The 13,584-nt window shown below is 35.0% G+C and overlaps 1 protein-coding gene across 3 annotated transcripts; it reads left to right on the top strand.

Annotated features, from left to right (window-relative positions):
• The first annotated feature begins 8,600 nt into the window (after positions 1-8,600).
• Positions 8,601-12,759, top strand: LOC109015695 (axial regulator YABBY 1). Of its 3 annotated transcripts, XM_018998177.2 has the most exons (8): positions 8,675-9,139; positions 9,284-9,436; positions 9,590-9,704; positions 10,792-10,840; positions 11,824-11,899; positions 12,114-12,176; positions 12,341-12,425; positions 12,536-12,689. In XM_018998177.2, the coding sequence occupies exons 1-7, from the start codon at positions 9,044-9,046 to the stop codon at positions 12,410-12,412; spliced, it is 624 nt and encodes a 207-aa protein (XP_018853722.1). In that variant the 5' UTR covers positions 8,675-9,043; the 3' UTR covers positions 12,413-12,425; positions 12,536-12,689. The 3 variants fall into 3 exon arrangements, with proteins under 3 accessions (XP_018853715.1, XP_018853727.1, XP_018853722.1); XM_018998170.2 differs by having other exon boundaries at positions 8,601-9,139; positions 12,341-12,759; XM_018998182.2 differs by having other exon boundaries at positions 8,674-9,139; positions 9,590-9,692; positions 12,341-12,689.
• Positions 12,760-13,584: the final 825 nt, after the last annotated feature.

Below are 13,584 nucleotides of genomic sequence, written 5' to 3'. Positions count from 1 at the left end.
CTTTCATCATCGTCTGTCGCCCAACATTCACATTTACCGTCGTCCATAGCAGTCAAGTTTCACCATTGTCCACAGCAGTGCGTTTGCCTCAGCAGTGTCCATCGTCGCCATACTCAAACATAATCACAGACCCATTTCAAACATCCTATTTTAGATAATCACAAATTCAATCACAATTTTTCATAAAGGTTAAGAACCACAAGCGACAATGAACAATGACAATGTACATTGCACAGCTTTGCAAAATCTCTATTTCATGATAGTGGAGCAAAGTAAGAAACTAGAAAGATTACCTTATCAAATGCTTGATACCAGCGAAGGTTGAGAGGGAGTTTGCCGACGAAGGTTTTGACCAGTGGAAGAGAGGTGGGCATTGGGCTGAGATGTTGAGATTTGAGTGTGGGGTTTGCCTAGAGGGAGGTTCTGTGGGTGAGGTGTTCGACTCAAGAGGGAGTTGAGGTAGGGCTCGACATCGGTGCGATGTGGTTGCGAGAGGGGGTGGGGGCAGGGTTTGACGCCAATGCCAGGTGGTTGCGAAAGGGGGTGGAGGGAGGGCTCAACGTTGGTGTGAGGTGGTTGCGAGAGAGAGTGGGGGGGAGGAGGGCCGCGGGGGGTTCGCTTGGGAGGAAGGGATATCGCCTGGAGAGGGGGGAGGAAAGAATGATTTCGGATTTATTTTTGTTCTCGTAAGATTAGTCTATAGATGATTATAATGTTGATAAAATGAGATTTATATGTGATATTTATTCATTAGAGAGCTGTTATTTAATGAAAAATAGATGGACCGGTTTAAAGTATTTCTCATTCTGTACTTTTCTCACAGATTTTAAAACTTTGTTACAATAATAGCGGAAAATGCAAAAGCCTTCTGAAATACGACTATCAAACCGTTAGTTTATGATTGACTGCATTTTAAAAGAACGATGTTTGAATATTCAAATGTTAAGGCCTACATGGATGCTAATTAAATCGTGTCAGTAATTACATAATTAATGCTGACTTTTTATTTTTATTTTTTTTATCTAAAGAAATTTTAAAGCAGAGAAGGGCATAACCAGGGGGACCAGATGGGCCTTTGACCTAGAGTCTTTTTTATGGGCGTCCTGCCTCCAACCCATTAGGACCCCCCTTCAGGACCCGGACAGCTGCGCGCCCCTGATCAGCTTAATTGGTACTGCATGCGAGTGTCTTAACTTTCAGGCTGGACCACCACCATGCATGCCTTGATAACATCTCATCACCACCCGCCCCCTACAAATCTCGCCAAAGCCATGGATGTCAATAAAAAATATATATATATTTTTTATTTATTTTTATTTATTAGAGTTTATTTTTTTACGAAGGACTTATGTAAGATTTCTATATTTAGAACATGTATAAATCATTACTAAAAAAAAAAAATACCCATTGAACTTTCAACTTTCAAATTACTAAAAAATTATAATCATGTGCACCAACTATTAAGATGAATAAAATAATTTGGTGAAATAAGCGGCCTAGCTAACACGTACAATGTTTATTTTGTATAGTCGGAGGGTGAAATGTCTCATGTTATAATTAATTCAATACTTTGAGGTACAAAGTTAGATAAGTGAATAATTAAACTCTAGAGGAGGATCGATGCTCATCATGTGTTACTAGCTAGCTAGGCTAGCTACCTCTAATTTTCTTTTTCTCACTCAGATAAATTAATTAAAGTTCTTTCCATTCTAGATTTTAAAGTAATTCTGAAAGCTATATAACATGTGCATGTGTGAAAGCATTTATTGTTCCTCGTTTAATTCTGTGGGAAGGGAGGGCCGGGCATTGTCTGGACAAATAGAAGGATCGTTTACCATATGCACAAAATCCAATAAATTACAATGAACATTCTAGCAAATTAAGTAGCTGGGCATTAAAGGACTAGTACCAGAAACTTTAATGAATCTTAAAAAAAAAATGTTATTTTGCTAGAATAATGTAAAAGTGATCATTAAATTCATTTTTTATTATCTGTTTTTGAGATAGATAGGTGATGAAACGATGAATCCAGACCCGACTTTTATCTCTCACGTATTGAATCAATTTTGCTGGGGAAAGTCTGACACGGAGAAATGTCAAATGAGTGTATCAATTTCATCAAACACAAAAACTTTGTAGTTTTGGGGTTTGGCATCGACATATCAAAATTGACAAAATTAATGATCACGTACGCCAGCTAACCTAACCACCTTATGCCAGAGTCTCGAATGAAATACATCATGTCATTAAAAGTGTCCCAAAACCAGAGTCTAGAGCTGGTGGGTTCTTATTCGGATACAGTTCTAGATAATCAGAAAAAAAAAATAATGAATTTCGAGTAAAACTAACATATACTACCATAGAAAAAACAAGCCTTCAATTAAGCTGTACAAGTCAAGAATCCTAGCTTTTTGCAATATATATTTGTCTTTTGGCAAAGTCACGAATTTAACATTTGAGTTTTTCTACTCATCATCCCAAGCATTACACTTATTTTTATTTTTTTAAATTTATTCATCTCTTTAACTAATTGAATTCTTCTATTCATTATCTATATAACACACATTTAATAAGAAAAAAAATAAAAAATCATGTATAATATATAGTATAAAAATGATGAATAAAATTTTTCTTTAACATTATATATGCCACCCTAGTCAGTTCCTATTGATCGAGGGCTTGGAAGCCTGTACGTGAAATGAAACCAGCAGAAGCTGAGATTTACCAATATTTATGGGCGTTCGTTAGCGGTGGCTGATCTCATGTTTAGAAGCAAACAAGAATGAAGCGCGTAAGAGTTCCATGCATCATGTCTCGCATTTATAAAATGCCTAGCTAGAGGCCAATGCTTGAGAAGATATGCAATATCTATTGGTAGGTTATAGAGTTGAACCCAGTATATACGTGTACTTTTGTCATGTTTCAGTAAACTGTACACCATTTAGGCACTCCCTACTGCTCAGTTTGGGTTGCCAAAAGCACAGCTGAATTATAAATACCATCTTTATTGGTTTTCTATCCGGCCCGGCCCCAGAGAGAGAGAGAGAGAGGGCGGGGTTCACAGGCTTTTTCAGAGAAAGCTCTCTAGTACCGTGCATGTACTTGCGCTTGTTTACATGATCAGTGGATGCAGCTGCTTTCCGACCTGACCTGAGGAGTTGACAATAATTATTAACTTCCTTTGAAATAATAGCCGGAATCTGGGATAAAAAGGAGTTCTATCTTTCTCTCCGGAGATATAAGGGGGTTTGTTCACAAAATTTGGTATATTTTCTGAGTTTACACAGGAAGCTGTACGTAGTAGGGTTTTTCCTTTTGACCATTGTTTTTAAGATAGAAACCTCTCTCTCGGACGTTTGGAGGGAAAAGCCTTCCCGCATCAAATTGCCTACTAATATTAAATCTAAAATATCTGTTTAATGAAACAATACACATTAAAGATAAAAATAAATTTTGTCAGACAAATTAAATACTTTCTTAATCTCTCAAATTTTTTTTTAATAAAAAAAATGATGTACAATTTAATACGCAATTTGATGCACCAAATCACTTGTACCAATTAGACTATAAAAGGAGAGAGTAATTGGTTCTATCGTTTTCGAAGGGCGACGTTCGCATTAATTTTGAGGAGGCTGGAAGAGATTTCAACTTTTCTTTTATGGGTAATTAGTCTAGCGTATATTTTAAGCATTAATCTTACCATGAGGATACGAATTAGTTATAACGTACGTAATAATTTGATCTAATGAATTTCGCCATAAATTAATGCCCTAAATATCATATGTATTCCTTTTTTTTTTCTTTTAAGAGAAGAGGATGGTAGGATAATTTTATTAATAGTCATCTGATGATGGTAGAATACTGTGGTTAAGAGACCTGAAATTACATAGAGTCACAAAATCCAAACTCAGGTATCAGAATTAAATACAAATAAACATAAGCGTTTTCTTAAATTGTGGAAACTGATTTGGTTTTTAGCAATAAGGAATTAGCTAGCGATCCACGCCATTGCATGAATACATGCAGAGTAGTACTTATTTAATTTGGTAATAGGAAAGAAAAACCCAACAATTTCATGATCAGCTGATTAACTTAACGCGGCTAGCTAGCTGTTACGCAAGAGAATATCAAGTCGTAGGGTTCAAGAATTCCTAATTAGCTAAGCTCGTCAATAGCCCAAAGTTCACATGATAATTATTGGCAAATTTCAAAACTTGAATTAATTAATTTAGACCTTTCGATTCTGCTTGATTGATCATGAGCTTCTTGGTGCTTCATCAATATATATTAGAGCTCATGTATCATTGAGACTGTGGAAGTAAATCATGATCAGCAACATACACAAGGTTAATATATAGATGCGCATGCATATATAGACAGTGGCTCAGAAGTAAAGAAATTACGAGGGGCTATCTCAGGTCACTGTCATTGCTCTCAGAACAGTACTTCCACATCTATCTAAATCATAGGTGCATTCCAACACCACATGGGACAAAAATGTATTGACTCTCTGCAATTTTGAGAAAACTGAATTGATTACACCTAAACTTATTATCCCCAAAGACTTGAAATGACGAAGTCATGCGTGCCCTTAAAGTTTAATTAATTTTATGGGAATGAAATTAAGATAACAAGTCACATATCGCAGAGATCTCTACCAGTCCTCTCGTATTTCAAAATTCAAAATATGATCGAGTATCATTTGTTCATGGAAGGTAAAAACGGAAAATAGTAAAATTTAAGAGGTTTCACGCATATATATGCTAAATTCAGAGCTTGATCAGGATGCTAGCTTCTATATATATATATTGAACTCATGCATGCAGCTTTATTTTCAAGATATTTCGTAAGGGTAACATGCCCATTGTCTCAGTATTGTACCAATCGGTGGGCCATTTTCGTTTGCAGTACCTCTTGTCGCCTTAGCTACCACAGTATTTTCGCCGTGATCATGATCAGCACGTACTGTTTTTGTTTGACGGTACTAAAACATCGATGTTGGTGATATTTATAATAATATTTGCATATCGATGTATACATGAATTAATATATATATTTACATATATTTAGCCTTTTCAATTGCAATATTTCCAAGTATGACGTCCCTTCCAATGTTTTGTTTTGGCATCACAATATAATTAGTTGATCAAGAAATTTGTAACATCATGCAGAGGAACAAGCTGGGAAAGCTCATTAAATCCGCCTAGAATTGATCTGAGATGTACTTTCATAGAGTGAGTGGGCTCGGGGCTAGCTAGAAAAATGCCTACCTAGTAGCTAGCTAGCTTTGTCATGGAAGGTCTGATCCTTAGCAGCATACAATCAATTATGCATCTGACTCTAATTCCCATCTTTGCCTTTTGTCTTTTAAGGATTTTATGTTTTGTTTTCGTATTGAATTAGTCAAATATTTTTTTTATCTTTAAATTTAATAAATATCATTTATATTTACTCTATATTAAATTAATTAAATTCTTTTGATTCAAATTATAAGTTACACTAAATATATATATTTTTTTAAAATATTAAAAGAATTATAACAAGTTTAAAAATATTTTTTAAAATTATTATATTATAGATATAAGATTTTTATTCATATGAAATTTTACTATCTATATATATATGAGATTATTATATTATAGATTGTTGGATTGTGAAAATAAAAATGAATATGATTTGTTGGAGGTTACTGAAGATTATGAAAATAAAATAAAAATTAATTAAAAAATAAAATAAAAAAATATTTTATTATTATAGAAAGTGTGATGACTAATCTAATGTATATTTCAAGTTTTGAATGATTAGCTAAAGGTAAAAAAATTACATATTAATTAAAATTTGAAGAATAAGATGTCCAATTCAATACTAATGCTCTCAGCCAAATGGTCTTGCTCAGCAGGCCATGGAAAAGAAGAAGTAAAGGTCAAATATATTATAAGTAGTGTGTTCATGAATTGGAATGGATCCAGTTAACTCGTCTATATTTCTTACATAGAAGTTGGTTCAGAACTAATAACTTAATTAATTCTTAAATAAAAATAAATAAACATATTCTTATAAAATTATCCACGTAATTAACAGGAAGATTTTAGCTGTACGCCTGCTCATCCCATTAATTTGGTGGAAATGGTGTTTTGTTTTTTAAAAGTGGAATTCCTTTTTAGGGTGCGTTTAGATGTTAAATTGAGTTGAGTTAAATTGAGTTGAGATGATAAAATATTATTAGAATATTATTTTTAAATATTTTTATTATTATTTTAAAATTTGAAAAAATTGAATTGTTTATTATATTTTATATTGAAATTTGAAAAGGTTGTAATAATGAATTGAGATGAATTGAGTTTGGTTTAGTTTCCAAACATAGACTCCCATGCAATATGAGTCCAAAAATCTATCGACTAGTCAAAAGCATGACATCCAAAAAATCCAGCCAAACATGTCGACCTTGAGTGAATCGTTCGAGTAGTTGCACAAGATCGAACTTCACATGAGAGCCTGTAGGTCTTTTTTTACCTTCATGGGCAATTTTGGGGAGATGAAATCCCTCGAGCATATATGCGGTGGATGGTAATAGTTTCAAATTAAATGTCGAAATATGGCAGTATTCTTTTTTCCGCGATTATGGGCTTTTATTAATTTATATATATATATATATATATATTTTTATATTTAAATTTCGTTATTTTCCAATATAAGGTAGTCATGAGAGTTACGTAGCAAACATGTTGCAACAAAAAGTAACCTGTCTATAGGAGATAGGGTATAGGTAGATGGGTAACTAAATCGGCAAACATTATCAAAAAAGATGAAAGACTACATAAACATACAAAGGACAATGTAAAATGTAAATTAAATTTAAGGGATCTCTGTCTTCTGTTGACACTGACAATTACTTATATCTGTACGTATAAGTAAGATCAGACAGCTAGCGATCTCTGAGAGGTCAAATCGGTGGTAAAAGATTTACTGAATAATGCTTTATGCGTGATTATGGTATCATTGTGTAAATAATTTGGTGGTTGCTTTCCTAGTCTGGGACACTCAGACAAACGCGAGCCCTACTTTGTCGCTACAGATGCCCTTTTCTGCAATGCTGCTCGACTTGAGCCCGTTAAATATAATATGTTACTAATTTCTGATCTTCACCAAGAACGTTTTAGAAGATATGTATATATAAGCATCCAGGAGGCAGGAGGGATCTTTCTATCAGTACTAGTAGTGCTGTCATGATCTGAAGTTAATATCTATTGCTACTTTGTGCAGAAATATATATATATATATATATATGTATATATATATATACACACCAGCTTGTTCTTGATTGTATTTCACCTGTGGTGGCCAAAGAAAAACGATCTAGGTCCTTGGTGTGCAGCTTTACCGGACGGCACTGATCAGCTGGGAGCTAGTTGATCTACAACAACAAATAAAAGACCCATGGCTATATATTGTGCTAGCTAGGCATTTCTGTTGAGCAATTCCTTTATATATATCACGAGATTGGAAGAGAGTGCATGCAAAGCATACTGATGAGGATCACAATTAATCATGAAACAATTAAACCAAGAAAAACTATATATGACATTTAAAAGTGGAGAAGAAAATAACCATCTCCAAACAAAAACAAGAACAAATAAAGTTGTATGAAATTCTGAAAGGGAAGGCATCATATTTGAGCTTCGAATACGAATGGAAGGACAATTAATGTTTTAAGGCAACGTGTTCCAGGCTTATAAAAAGACCATTAATCTGAGACACGGAGAGGGAGAGGAAATTAGAAGTGGCGGATTGCAATGGCGATTAGGCGAGAGGGAGGCATCGTTAGTGTTGGTAGCGAGAGAGTAGTATTGGAGAAGTAGAGAGAGAAACAGAGAGGGAAAAAAACCATTCTTGGGTAAAGGAATTAAGAGGAAGATATGGAGATTACTACTGTACTTAGAAAATGGACGTTTACGTTTTTAACACCTTTTTAAAATTATAAAATATTTGTTTGATCTTTTCTATATAGTTCATAGAATCATAATTATAATGGATTGGTTCGATTTCGGTTCGACGGGCCAATTCATTCAATGTTTTGAGATATGGCCGGTTGATGAGTAGTACCTAATCAGGTTGCAATAATTCATGATCAGTTTGAAATATCAATTGATTATCGAGCTCGATCGATTTAGATCGGCCAGGTTGATTTCGGGCCAACTGTATACAGGCCTAGAAAACCTAATTACCTTATGCATTGGAAACAATTTCAAAACAAAAAAACTACATCAAGCACAACTAGCTAGCAGATTATAAACATGTTTGAACTGAGCTAGCATATGATTTACGTGTGTGTGTGTGTGTTGGAGTATTTTTCTAGACGGACGAGCGCAGCTTGCATAGGGCAGATGCCCGTTACTCAAGGCTTTATGCATGTAACCAGTGTACCAGATATCGAAAATTATTAAGAAGAAAAGGAACTTAACCAGAGGCTTGAGAACAAACATGAATTAGTTTTTTAGTGTGGGGGTAATCATGAAATGGAATTGTAGGAAACCAAGAAAAGCCTTCACAACCTCTTAACTATGAAAACAACAGGTGAATGAGCCAAGGCTAATTACTCTCATCCATGCAAACGTCCCTTTCTCTCTCCCTCTCCCCCCCCCCACCTCTGCCGCCTCTGCGTCTCTCTCTCTCTCTCTCTCTCTCTCTCTCGCATACACACATAATCATCCATTGGGAATGCCAACCATACATTTCCTCCCTCATTAACCTCAGCCGTTTATTACAAGTAGAACTCTCTCTCCCTCAACCGTGGCTTGTTTATGATACATCAACAACTTGTACTGCCTAAGTACATCAGCAATAAAATACTGAGGAATCCAAGTCTCTTCCATAGCCTAATGTATTAGCGGCATCTCTCTCTTCTCTTTCTCCTTCTTCCCCCTAATAGTAACTCAACAAGATCAGTTCCAAAGGAGGTCATCTGTCTATCCTCAAAATCACTCTGATCAGTCACAAACATCAATCAAATCAAACACAAAAGGCAGAAGGAGAATCAAGAAAAATGTCTGCCTCATCCGCTGCCTTTTCTCCGGACCACCTCTCCCCCTCCGACCAGCTCTGTTATGTCCATTGCAACTTCTGTGACACTGTCCTCGCGGTATCCTCTCTCTCTCTCTCTGATCTATCTGTCTTCACGATCTATCTTATCCTTTGCCCCCTTCCTCTTCCTCTTCCTCGTCATCCTTTTCTTCTTTAATGAATATATACATGTTTATTTACACGTATGTGTGCGTTTTGGTAGGTGAGTGTTCCCTGCAGTAGTCTGTTCAAGACCGTCACGGTTCGATGTGGTCACTGCACGAACCTCCTGTCTGTGAACATGCGCGGCCTGCTTCTTCCTACAGCTAACCAGCTTCATCTTGGACATGCTTTCTTCACTCCTCAAAATCTCCTGGTACATAAAATTCTCTAGGGTTTCAAGTATAAAAGCGCACTGTTTCGTTGCGCATTTTGTTTGGGCTATTTCTTAATCCATTTTCCGAACTAAGATTCCTACATGTTATCACGTTGTTGTTACTCTTTTTTTTGGGGGGGTGGAATATATCAGGAGGGTATCAGAAGCGCTCCGTCAAACATTATGATCAATCAACCCAACCCAAATGAATCGGTTCCACCTATTCGAGGAGCTGAGGAGATCCCTAAACCTCCAGGTGTTTCCAGACGTGAGATTTCCTGCACTCAAGTTGTTTATTTGATGTCTTTCATATGACCTAGCCATTCCAGGGCATCCCTAGCTAGCTAGTTGTTAGAAGTGATATATTCATTATTATTATTATTATTTTTTATTTCTTTGATGTCCCACACATGACCTTATCCTAGCATATCTATAAGCAGCTACTCCAAATGCTTTTTGAGTCCATGACTTCATAGTTATTATCTTTTAAGGGATCGAGTTGAAAATTTCCTTTACCTTTACAGTGGTGTCTCTATCAAATCCAGAAAGAAGTTTGAAAAAATTAAGACTGCAAGCTTTTAAATCTTACTTCACAACAGAATCCAATGATTTCTTTCTCTCGTGCAAGCAGAAAGAACTTTTCTTTCTGTTATCAAAGGATTAGCCGTCCTTCTTCAAGCTTTTCCAGCTTTTTTTAGTAGTAGAAGAAAGCCCACTTCAGATCTGCGCGCATCATGTCTAGCAGCATTATTCTTTAACAGTTTTGAAACTGAACTTTAAACCCTACCCCATGGACGCCAATACGGCCTATAATCCTCCACAATTCCCCTTAAGTTTTATAGAAGCAATCGACAAAAGTAAAAAATGTTTTATTTGTTCTGAAATGGGTCCTCCAGTGTGTCTTGTCTTTCTTTTAATTAACTTGGTCTTATGCCACACTGATGTTCAAAATACCTACTCGTCTTTATTTATTGTTTGCACTGTGGGAGGGGGTGAGGGAGAGAGAGAAAATTTCCCCCGAAATATAATGCAGAATCTGGGAGAAGAAAACGAATTTTAAGGGATGATGAGAGAGACTAGAGAGAGTTCCCCTCGGAAATGTAGTGTAGAATTTAGGAGAAAATGGATTGTTACGATGATGAAGTAATGATATAGGGAGAGAGAGAGAGAGTTCCCCCGGAAATATAGTGTCGAATCTAGGAGAAAATGGATTGTTAGGGACGATGATGAAGTAATGATATAGGGAGAGAGAGTGAAATTAAGCACCAAAGTTACAGAAATTGTCAGCAAAATGATTTTAACGTGTCTGTCTCTTTGTCTGTCTGTGTAATGTTCGTGCACTCCATCATGTCCAGCTCCGGAGAAGAGACAGAGAGTGCCATCTGCCTACAACCGTTTCATCAAGTAAGAAATTTTCAACTCGATACTCACGAATCACATAATAGCTAGTCATATATGATTAATGCTGTTTGAACAGATGTGGTACCGGCCGATGTTTGATCGATTTTTTTTTTTTTTAATTTTTTCAATGATTAAGTAAGTTATAAATATTATTGAGTTTATGTATTTTTTGTATAAAAAAAATATATTTAAAAATGTTAAAAAATGGATAAAAAAAACCAAAAAAAAAAAAAAAGACTTTATGCACTTTTCCGTTGGATTATCGATAGGACATAGTAAGATCATCCAATATATATATATATATATATATATATATATATATATCTATATCTACTCTATTATAATAAATGGATATCTAACTGTAAATAGTATCTTTTGTTATTTTTTCGTTAACTTTTCTTATTTTTTCGTTAAATTCTGTTTTACCAAAAGATCCTTAAAACCCTTAACCATTTTGACGTGTAGGCTGTGTAGCTCTCTAGTAGAATTTAATGAAGGATCCTGTTTTGCCAAAAGGTTCTTAAGACTCTTGATCATTTGACATGTAGATTCATTGTAGAATTTAATAAAGGATCATGTTTTACCAAAAGATCCTTAATAGCTCCCTTGACGTCTCTTTTTGATTTTTTTTTTGTTCGGATAGTGTACTCATTTTCCTTTCTTTTTATTTTATTTTTTTTAAATAAAAAATTAATAATATTTTATTATCATATAGAAAGTAAATAAATAATCTAATATGGATGCAAACTAATGCTCATACTTGATTTTTTAATCTTGATTTTTTTTCTTTCTTTAACTTTGTATTTTTTTCTTAAATAAATAAACTATTAATTTTTTTATTTAAATTATTATATCAATATTTGCATTACGAGACTAACGCATCCGAGATTCCGAACCGTTCCCTAGTCTATATATATTTTTATCATCACATTTTACTGCTTGTATCTGTGAAGTGACTAATTTGACATTAATTATTCAATCTGCAGGGACGAGATCCAACGAATTAAAGCTGGGAATCCTGATATAAGCCACAGAGAGGCCTTTAGTGCTGCTGCAAAGAACGTGAGATCCAAGAAAATCCCAACTCTTTCTTTCCCAGAGCTTCTTCTCTTTTAACTAGGGTTTCATTTTACTTGCCAAATTAATTTAACTAGGGCATATACACTTCATTTAATTATGATATAAATTACCTGCAGTATTTTACAATTATATTTTTTTCGAGTTGTTTTTCTTTTAACTTATTTCTTTGTACGTACCTTTCGTCTGTTCTTTTCAGTGGGCCCACTTCCCACACATCCACTTCGGACTTATGCCTGATCAACCCGCGAAGAGAGCTAACGTACGTACATGATCAACAGATACACTAAAACCCTAATCCATCCTCTCTTCTGTCATATATATGCATGCATGGCTGCTAAAAGAACTCATAAAACTAAGCGACTTTATATAAATTCTCAATGCTTTTTGTCTTAATAATTTGATACCGTATTTGGGTTTGTGTAGGAAGGAGATCAGGACGTGCTCGTGAAAGATGGGTTTTTTGCTCCTGCCAATGTGGGTGTCTCCCCCTACTAGCTAGGAAGTGCATGTCAGTTCTCCTTTGCGTTCTCTCTTCTTTCACTATGTTGTAGAAGTTAGGAGTCTTGTTTTAAGTTTCTTCTAATGATCAGACTATTTATCTCTAAGTTTGGGTTGCAGCTTGTTTTTTGTTGTACATGTGGGGGAGAGCATTTTGAACTCTACTAAATGTTGGTGATCAACCTGATGATGATACATAATGTTCTTATAACCGGTCTAAGCTTGGTCACTGATTAATCATGTCATATTTGAATGCGTGTTGATTTATCCCAAATGTAAACCTGCTCTCTGCCATTCGTGTGTCGAAAACCTAATCGTTATTCTGTAGCTAAATTTAGCTGAAATTAAGTTGCTTCTAGTTACTTCATTTATGATCAAACCACAAGCTAGCAGGGGGCCGGGGGCTCAAGTGACAAACAAAATGAACCTAATTGATAAGCATGATCTCGTTCGCACGCCTAGGCTATGAGATTTGAAAACCTTGCTTAATTGTGTATAATTTCCCTGGAGTTACCTCCTGCAGTACTGCACATGAAAGTGGAATTAGTAATTGGGATAGAATATAGCCTTATGAGATACCTTTCTCTGAAAAATACGTCATTCATGATTAATTATTCTGTTGCAACTACGTAATCCAAAAGAGAAACGAACAGAATTTCGAAACTAAATTTTGTAGTATTATTGATCTTTAAGTTTAGAAGATCACCACAATAAAGAACATATAATTATGTGCATATGCTTATGAGTATTCTTGTTTTGAAATGTTGGATTCGTATCAAAGACCAACATTAATATCATTCAAGATACAGCTCTTAGTAAATTATTCTTTTGTTTCTAATTTATAAATTGCTGTGGATCTTGAACCATATATGATCACGTTGATCTTGATGATCACTCTCTTAGTAAATTAAAGGATAAGATCATGATATTGGAGCTAAAACTCAATATTGGCTTAATTGCATATTTTTCTCTCCATGTTAATGTAAATTTATGTAGAATAGTCTTGGCTTCAATGCCAAAACCGTGTGTGAATATAACATAATACTTGCAACCATAGAGAGATTTAGTAGAGCAAGACCATATATCAGTGTGAATTAATTCGAATGGAAAAGAAGAAACACGGGTAGAAGGTTGGAAAGGAAGTTGTTTACCTTTGCCAAGTTGACAAG

This window comes from Juglans regia, chromosome 14 (genome assembly GCF_001411555.2).
Source record: "Juglans regia cultivar Chandler chromosome 14, Walnut 2.0, whole genome shotgun sequence".
Taxonomy (NCBI): domain Eukaryota; kingdom Viridiplantae; phylum Streptophyta; class Magnoliopsida; order Fagales; family Juglandaceae; genus Juglans; species Juglans regia.
This window is presented reverse-complemented; position numbering and strand designations above follow the sequence as displayed.